Source organism: Sturnira hondurensis, unplaced genomic scaffold (assembly GCF_014824575.4).
Source record: "Sturnira hondurensis isolate 20B ecotype Veracruz unplaced genomic scaffold, ASM1482457v3 Scaffold0019008, whole genome shotgun sequence".
Classification (NCBI taxonomy): Eukaryota; Metazoa; Chordata; class Mammalia; order Chiroptera; family Phyllostomidae; genus Sturnira; species Sturnira hondurensis.
In genome coordinates, this window is record NW_028091639.1 from 70566 (window position 1) to 80013 (window position 9448).

The 9448-nt window shown below is 52.9% G+C and overlaps 1 protein-coding gene across 3 annotated transcripts in view; it reads left to right on the plus strand.

Moving 5' to 3' along the window:
• Positions 1-5439, plus strand: part of SNAP47 (synaptosome associated protein 47) — a 71921-nt gene extending 66482 nt beyond the window's left edge. Inside the window, exons 5-6 of one of the 3 annotated variants that reach the window (XR_005070134.1) lie at positions 2679-2875; positions 3373-5439. Coding sequence is in view for 2 of the 3 variants with exons in the window: in XM_037070876.1 (XP_036926771.1) it covers positions 2679-2825 (147 nt within the window). In the remaining variant the exon portion in view is untranslated. Of the gene's footprint in view, positions 1-2678 lie in introns of all 3 variants that reach the window. The other 2 variants (XM_037070876.1, XM_037070877.1) reach the window with 2 other exon arrangements.
• Positions 5440-9448: the final 4009 nt, after the last annotated feature.

Below are 9448 nucleotides of genomic sequence, written 5' to 3' on the forward strand. Positions count from 1 at the left end.
AGTCCACTGAGCTACACCAGCCAGGAACTTTGGCCTTTTTTAAGGAATGTTTTCCGTCTCTCTCAGGGTTGTAGTGGTGTGACTTCTGAGTCATTGTACCATGATACCTGGTATCTCTGTGATGATCATGTCAGGGCCACCCTGGGAGCTATACCCCATGTCCTGACCTGCAAGGAAAGAAACGTGGCTGCCTGCTAAGATCCCATCTCCACCCTCCACTCAGCTATTTACAGCCTGGGGCCTGGTGCTTCTGAAGGATAGTGCAATCAGAAATGAACTGGACCACACTTGGACATGACTGACAATGACCTAGATGGTATAGAGAGCAACAGAATCTATGCAGCCCCAGCACCCAGTGCAGGAGAGAGGCCTCAGGGTGTCTGCTCAGGGGCAGGCGTGTGGCACAGGCCTGTCTTCCAGGGGACATTTTGTGCGCATTCCTGGTAGAGCACCTTGTTGCCACACTAGAGATGGGGTAAGTCCAGAGGGATCACTTGATCCAAGAAAGCCGCGTGGCAGGACCTGGCATGGTGGTGAGCGCTGTTTCTTTCATGTGTTGTGTGGGCTTCAACCCTGTGAGATCATACAAACTAGAGATAGAAAAGACCTCCTGCATTAGGTCATCCGTCTTGGCCCTCCAGAGCTGATGACCCCACGGGGTACTTTCCAGAGCACCATCCGGTTTTTCAAGTGATTTGGCTGCTGGAGTTTCCACCAGCTCCCAGAGGTGCAGAGAGGTGGTGCCTGAGCCTGGGCACTGGGGTCACGCCTCACTCGTGTCTCGTGACAAAGGTCTGGTGACAGTGCTGTATTTGGAGAGAGGTGTGGGTTGGGTCCTGCCTCTGCCACCAGCCTGCATTTGGCTGCCTGGGGACAGCCTTGCTCTGCCCATCCCTGTCCCTCCACTGAAGGTGGGGTAGCATTCAGTGCCTCATGGAGCACTCACAGTTTCCTCAGCTCACTCACGCCTGTGACCTCACTGCAGCCTCCTCAGTCCTGGGGAGGGAGCTGACCGTAGGAGCCCAAATGTCACCCTATCTTGACCCTGTTTCTCATTAACTGGAGGAAGCAGCTCCCTGGGCACTTGGTGGTGGCCAGCTAGTCAGGCATTTCTCCTGATTCTCAGCACAGAGCTGCCACGTGACCTAATGAGTGCCATCCCCAACACCATGCGGGGTTGTCCACACTGCTCTTCTAGGGGCAGCACTGTCCCAGACCACCTGGTGGGACCTGGGGCCAATACTATTGTGGGGCATAACATGTTATCAACTTGTTATTGAACTTGGGGTCCTTTGGGGTGGTCATTCAGGCTGTTAGCTGCAGACATCCATTCCTGTGTGACAAGGCAGGTTGACCCTGGGACAAGCAAGGCTCCACGGACCCTCGTGCTGACTCATATTCTCTGTTCCTGCTTCTCAACCTAACCAGGGGTCTGAACGTTTCTCTGAAAGAAGCATTAACATTTACAGTAAGTAGTTGGTCATTACAGTTTCTCTTAAAATCATTCCTTTTGTTATCTCGAGGATAGTGAATTTTTCAGCCCAGGCTCAATAAAAATGTAGTTGAAGTACATTTCACAATGCGGTTTGTCTCAGTAGACTTGTCATAAAACAGCTGCACTTGCTGGTTTATGAGACGGTGTGAGGGTGACATGATTCACGAGTTAGGGAGGGGTCACAGCCCAGCCTGATGCCCTTCCCCACTCTTCTGCTGGAGCAGCCTCCGCCCCTTGGGTGCCCACGGCCTCCCCTGTGGTATCACTGTGGTTTGTGGCATTTCTCTACCCTCCATGTGTCCTCACCCATGTCCCTCCTCTTCCTCTCAGAGCCCTAGGCCCTGTGCTTCCTGGTCAGTTTTCTCGTGTCTCAGTTTCTCAGGCTGGGGGCAGGAGTAAGGGGTGGAGGGCCTGTGCCGTGTGATTTAGGTTATTTGTGCCATGTTCTGTCCTGCCTTTCATATTTGTATGTGAAATAGTTTCAAACATACAACAGAGGGATTTTGCTTTTCTTTTTAAATACCCGTTTTTAAAAAAAAAGATTTTATTTCTTTTTAGAGGGGTAGGGAGGGAGAAAGGGAGAGAAACATCAATGTGAAAGAGAAACATCGATTGGTTGCCTCTTGTACACGCCCCAACTGGGGACTGAACCCACTACCCGGGCATGTGTCCTGACCAGGAATCCAGCCGGCAACATTTTGCTTTGTGGAACAATGCCCAACTAACTGATCCACACCAGTGAGGGCTTAAATATTGCATTTTGAGATTCAGGGCACAGTTGGGCCCTTGGGTGCAGACATGTAATGAACACAATGATTGGGCAGTAGCTGGAACTTGGGTCCCAGTTGTGGGCCCGCTGCTGTGGCGGGAATTCCTCAAGATGTGAGGTGTCGGTGACACAGCCCACCATGGGTTCTGATAGCAGCGCCCCAGGGACTCACAGTCAGACTGCTGCCCATGGCCTGGAGCAAGGCCAGGGGCAAAGGTGTTGTCTCACAACAGCTCTCAGTTATCAGCAGAGCCCAGACCCAAACCAAGCTCTGGCTCTGGGCTCCACCATGGGGGTGTATCATCCCCCCTGACTCACAAAATACGTTAAGTATTGCAAAAATGATGGAAATAAACATCGCCTGTCTTTGAGAGGTTACATAGTCAGCCCCTCCTGTCTTTGTGCTCCTCCCAGATCCTGGGGAGGCTGAAGGGTCTCGCCTTGGAGGCCAAGGCAGAGCTGGAGAGACAGGATGAAGCCTTGGATGGCATCGCCACTGCTGTGGACCAGACGACCCTAACCATCGACAAGCACACTCGACGAGTGAGAAAACTGACCTAGAAGGGCAAAAGTGCAGAGGTGAGAGCTTTTGATGAGAATCACTTCTCTCTGTATGTCATCCTCAACCTCTGAATGCTGCCTTCAGATGCAGACCCCAGGAGGACCCAGGGCGGCTGTGCAGACCAGGGGCAGCCATGCAGGGTCCCCTCCAGGGCACTAAGGTGCAGCTGCGGGAAGAGAATTCTGTCTACGGACACAGCACACAGCACGTTCCGCCCAGGCCCTCTCAAACTGCTGGGGAGTTTGAAGCACCCATGCACTCAAACTCAGCTGAGCCCCAGCAGGTCCTGCACAGCCCCTCCTCCACCACCGTGCAGCCTGTACTTGCCCCTCTGTGGTGGCTCAGTGACCCCCTCACTTGTCCATCTCTCTGGTAAACAGGCCAGTTCCTAACTGAAGCTAAGAGGCTAGCATACCTTGAGATCATCATAGAAACACCTAAAATACTATTTCATTGGCCAGTTTTCAGCCAAATGTGAAAACAATACATACTGCACCTGTTTAAAAAAGTGTTGATTTTTGCTTTCACTGCCACATTTCTATCCAGAAACAAAAGAAAAGTGCTGCTGTGAGAATGTTTTTTGAAGATACTCATTGATTTTGCTCAGTTTGGAGTCTGTGAGAGGCCCCTCAGAGAGAAGAAAGGAACATGGAGACTTGGGCATCTCCCAGGCTGCTTTGAAACAGCTTGGGGGTGGACACAGAGAGCCTCTTCAGACCTTGGGGAGTGCCTGCAGCTGCTGGGAGGCACCCACAGGCCCTGCAGTGCCCACTAGGTTCACGCAGGAATCCAGAAAAGACACATGCATGCTGGGTTTGCTCAGAGACTCACACATGTGTACACACGTGCATATGCAGAAAATGCACTCAAGTTGGGCTCGCCCAGACACCCAGAGCACACATACCTACACACGGGCCCAGTCCCTCAGCTCGAATCACTGGGAATGTAGTACTTTCCACATGTTTCTACTGAGGAGGCAGGCAGGAGCCACAGGCTGGGTTCTCCACGTACAGCCCTGGAGAACCCTGAGCAAGGAGGGGAAAGCAAACCTGCCCACCCAGAGAGTGCTGCTCAGGAGTGCCCCCAGCTTGCCCAGGCTGTGTGGCACCCACATGTCCTAAAAAGGAGTACCACCCAGCACCCACAGCCTGCATGGGACACGCCCCTGGAAGCAGGGCCTCACCCTTTCTGTTCTGTGAGCTCTAGGCCTCATTCCTTCCCTGTCAGTCACCTGGGAATGTATAAACCCCAGCCCCTCTAGGCATGAAGGTGTGTGTGGGACCCAAATACTTTCCCCTTAGAGAATTATTCCCCTCCCTTTTCTCTCCTACCTGTAATTAAATCAGTAGAGACCGTGGTGTGTCTTTGGAAACTGAGAATAAGCAACTCTCCAGACTCAGAGGCTGTTTCACCTTATCCTTCTCTCTGCTGCATTCTGAGTCTGGATGGGCTCAGGGTGCCCACACTGTGCAGCGCTGGGTTTCTGCCACCCTAATGAAGCCCCGCACAGAGTGTATGACAACAGGCACATGCGCCCCTCAGGTCAGGAGGTTGGGAATCCAAGGTCAGTGTTATAGGGCTGGTTTCCCTCCTGAGGCTCCTTCTGCCAAACTGAATTGATGATTGGAGCCCAAAGCACAGAAATTTACCTGTTTCCTACTGCACCAAGAACTCACTCCTACAGCCCTTCTCAACATCCAGGCACTTACTACTCCTTCCCACTGCACACCCCCAGTGCACCAACCCCGCCCTGCCTGGCTCCCCCACTCCACGTGCACTGACTTCCAGGCCCCCCTTTTACCTAGGGGCACACCCTAGGTGATAGGACCTCCTCACCTTGCGGTGCTCCCACTGCCAAGTCTCTGCCTTCCTGTCTCCTTGCCCCTCACCTGGCTCACTGGCTTCATTTTGGGCCATGGGGAAGGACGTGAGAGGAATGGACCTTATGATGCTCCTGCTGGACTAGAGGAAGGGGTTTAGCAGGAAAGCTGGGATCTCTTGCATCCCAATGGACATGCCCTGGTGGCTCCCACACCTGCAGACCAGCAGACCCTCTGGAGCCTGGTGGAGGCTGCAGTGAGCTGTTGGCAGAAGCTCATGGTGTATTTGGTCCTGCTTCCCTCTGCTGCGTTGAAGCTCGTGCTCTGACACTGATGTTGGCCTGGGGTTGGGGGCGCTCTCCACGCCCATATTCCTGCCCCAGAACCTATCTGCCTTACCCTGTCAGTAATGGGGATGGGTGGCATCAGTTTGTTGTTGCTCTGCATGGTGTTTGCGGCTCTTAAGACAGTGCTCTGAGTTATGCATCGTGTGGAGGCGAACACAGTGCAAGTCCTGCCTCTAACGCAGTTGTGAGACCCATACTGAGCCGAACCAAACTGAAACTGCTCCAGTGTTTCATCAGAAAGGGCTGACTCTTGTTTGCTTAGGGCAGGGGTCAGCAGGCCTCCTCTGAGAGTACAGGTAGTAACCACTTCATCTTCTGAACTGTATGGGGTCTATCACAACACCTTGGATCTGCCGTCTGCAGGAAGGCAGCCTGAACTCGGGAGCAGTGGATGTGCTGTGTTCTAATAAAACTGCCTGTGAAACTAGAATTTCACGTGTCACAAATGTTATTCTTATTTTGATTTTCTTCTTTCAACCAGTGAAAATTCAAATGGGCCCCCAGTGCGCAGGCGGCTGTGCTGTGCTGTGCTGTGGTTGCCATTTGCTTACCTGCCTAGGCTTGTGACCTCCCCAGGCTGCAGCTGCACTTGTTCAGCACTGTCTGTCCCGGAGTGTGACTCACTGCCCTTGGCCCCAAACTGGAATGGCCTGAGCCCTCCACATGACTCTGCTGCAGTGCCAAAGCCAGGCTGGGGCCGCAGCCAGGGGCCTCTTTCCCTGGCTGTACTCCTCTGTCTAGGGCCCTTTAACAGTGGGGCTGGGAAGAGGGGTGTGGTGGGGAGCAGAGGACAGCCCAACAGCCCATTCTGGTTTTCACAGTGATTTTCTCTGGATGCCCCAAGTCAGCACAAAGAAATTTTAGGAGAGAGGAAAAAACAAAAATCCATCAGCCCTGGAGACAGTTTCAAACACCACGAAACAGCCAACTGTATGCAGTCTGTCAGGGTGGGGCTTTGGTTTGGTTTGGGGTCAGACGAAGTGCCTGCCTAGAGATAGCTGTCCTGCTGAGGCAGGAACCTTGTGAGACCACATGACAGAGTGGGGGTGCCCCTCTGAGGCCCATTGGCCTCCCCTGGGAGGAGCCCCTCCACCCACTGCTGCCAGTTTGTTAGCTGTGGGTTTGAGTAAAACTTGAAAGACACACAAATTGTCATTAGTTTTCACATTTGCAACTGACCTCCACGTGCACGTCCAGCTTGGGCACTGGCTAGGATCTGGAACAGCAGTGGGCTCGCTGGGGAGGCAGTTTTCCTGGTTCCCTTTGAAAGTGAGAAGCCGTAGGCTAGTCCTGCAGCCAGTCTGAGGGCAGGGGCGTTCCTGCTTTCCAGAGTGCCGTTAGGCCCCGCCCTCCCTCTGCATCCTCAGAGAGACAGGGCAGGCGACCATACACAGACACTAGGAGCCGCTCGTGCTGGAGAGCCACAAGGGCCACATGCAGTATCCATAGCGAAGGCCTCTGGGCCTGGGTGGGAGCCTGACTGCGCATCCTGACAGTCTCGCTCGGAGGTGGACACTCATTCTGAAGCTGTGGCCACTATCCCATGACACTCAGCTGCTGTCCTCAGGTACCTGAGCCACAGGACCCTCCAGCACGTTCTGTCGTGGGTCTGAAGCAGCACCCACTCCTCAGGGCTCTTGGATTTTACTCACCATCTCTTATCTCCACCTCTGCCTCTTCCTCTCATCCTGGGGATGGAGTCTGAGCTGAGGGACAAGCTGCTCAATTCCCCCAACAATCCCTTCTGCTCCAGCAGGCTGGAACAATAGGTCAGGGGCACACTTCCTAGATGAGTGCAGGGCCAATGTCTGTTGTGTGCCTGCAGAAACCCAGGTGGTCACCGTGTGCATGGACAGCTCTGAGTTGCTGCACTGGAGTCCCTTCCTCTGTACTCTCTGGCTGCCTCACTGCCCAAGGCAGTCATCCTTGCTGGAGGGGAAGCACCCACTGGCTGGGCTTCCACACCATGGGGTGAAGACAAGCAAAGAAAGCACAGCCTCATGAGGTCCCTGGGGTGCAGCAGCTTGGGCCTTGGGCTGCACCTTCCAATGGAAGTGAACGTCATACTTTGGAGGGAAGTTCGGTTCTGCATGTGGGACAAGGGCACTGAGACTCCTGCTGGGGAGGGAAGAGTAGGAAAGAGGATGAATGTCCTCTGACCTCCTCCAGGTCAGAGGACAAGTGCAGGGTTTGTTTCCAATGCCCAGTAAGTGCTGCCTCTGAAAATCAGATGCTCATGTCTGCTTCCATGCACAGAGGGGCCCTGCAGAGAGCTCTGTTCATGCCTCTTCCAGCTGAGGGGATGGAGGCCCCCAGGGTCCACACTTGAGTCTCTGGCAGTGGCGGTCCTCCATCTACACACTAGGTCCCAACTGTTCAGGAAAGCAAGCCTGCAGGGAGGACAGTGTGGCCAGAAGAAAAAGGGTCCCACGCTGTGAGGTGTGCCAGAACAGGCCAGTGCTGACCAGGGTGCACATGACAGAGCCCAAGTGCACAGGTGTTGACCCACCCATTCATGAGCTCTCAGAGTACACTGGTTCCTACCTGGGGCAGGAGCTTCCTGCTGAGCACACAATGCCTTACTTCCCTGGGCTCTTGTTCTATGGGGCACATGGCTCTGAAAAGGTGGGAGCTCTGAGTGGAGGTAGGGGGATCCAGATGGCCTGAGGCACAGGTGTCCTGATCTCTCCAGCACAGACCAAAGTCTGAGAATTACCCAAACCAGCAGCCCCGTCACTCACACTGCTGGAGTGTGCCAGGCATGAAGGAAGTCATCATGTCTTATCCTGTGAGACAGATGTCTGCCTTCCTGGCATCTCAGACTAGCCCGAGGCGACTGAGTGCCCACAGCCTGCTCAACTGTGCCTTGTCACACTGCCCAACACAGGGACATTGCCGTGAGTGGGGTCTCCTCACCCCCCACCCCTCACTCTCTACTGACTTCAGATTCCTCCTTAGTTCCATATAATTCTTCATGATGTGTTCGTCTCAAGAACCTTAACCTTAGTGCATCTGCAGAGACACCTTTTCCAAGTAAGTTCACAATTACAAGTTCCTAGAATTAGGACTCAGACATAGATTTCCGGGCAACACTTCCACCTATGATAGTCTGCCCTCTATCCCTGTCAAATTCACATTCATTCCACATATGAAATATATTTTCTCCATCCCAACATTTCCAGAAGTCTCAATCACTGCACATCAGATCTTTGTCCAGAAACCTCATTTGGTCATAGTGCTAGTCTAACTCTAGTGCAGGTGATGGGATAGCCCCTCCCAGGGCAGCCTACTCTCCACCTCAGGCTGTGGGACCAGAAGACAAATGAGCTGCTCCCACAGGGAAAGGGTGGATGTGTCACTTCAGAGAGAAATGACATGGACATTAGAGAGGTTCCCTAGTTCCTGTTTTGCTCTGGCGTGTGAGGAGCTGGAAACAGGCACTCCATCCTCACAATCATCCAAACCTGAGCAAACTGAAATTCAACAACTCCTCTTTGGCCCTTCAGAGAAATTAGGCCATAGGGCAAACCCCCCAAACTGGGGGGACAGGTGAACCCAGAGAATCACAACTTACCAAAGCAGAAACACATGACCAGAAAGCCCTGAGTGGAGAACCAGTGCTGGGCAGGAAAACCTGAGCTATAACTGACAAATGCTGGAGGCTCAGTGTGGACAAGACAGAGTTCAACACCCCAGGGACCCCACGCTTCCATGAACTTTGCCTCTGGGAACCACACCAGGCCCTCCCAACTGAAGGTGGGAGAAAAATCCCCTCCTGCTTGAGGTGGACTGCTGGGGGAAGTAGCCATTGTGAATACCAGAACATCGGTTGTTCCAGAAGGCCTGCCATCAGGAGAAATCCTTGCCCCAGAGCCTGGCCCACCAGAGGAGGGAAATGCCCACCCACCTCGGTCCCTTTGTCTTCCTGGTCCCAACCAAGGGGGGCTGAGGAGCACATGTGTAGGTCACAGCCCAGGATACAGGCCCACCAATTCTGAGGCCTGTAGTCATTGGATTGTAAAATGCTTCCCTGTCCCCACAGCTCACTGACACATCACTCAAGTTCCTTTTACGCAGTACATGTCTGGCTATCAAAAAATTGCAAGCATACCAAATGACAAAAAATACAGTTTGAAGAGACAGCAAGCATCAAAACCAGACATGCAGGGAAGTTGGAATTGTCAGACCAGAACTTAGAACAACTGTGATTAACATCTGAGGACTCCAATGGGTAAAGTAGATAGCATGCAAACACACATGAGCCATGTAAACACAGATGGAAATTCTTAAGAATCAGAAATAAGTGCTACAGATAAAGACATTGTAACAAACGAAGAGTGCTTTGGATGGGCTCATTCAGTAGGTTGGACACAGCTGAGAGAATAGTCAGTGAGCCAGAAAACATGTCAAGAGAAACTTCCAGAATGGAAAAGCAAAGAAAACTGAGACAAAAAA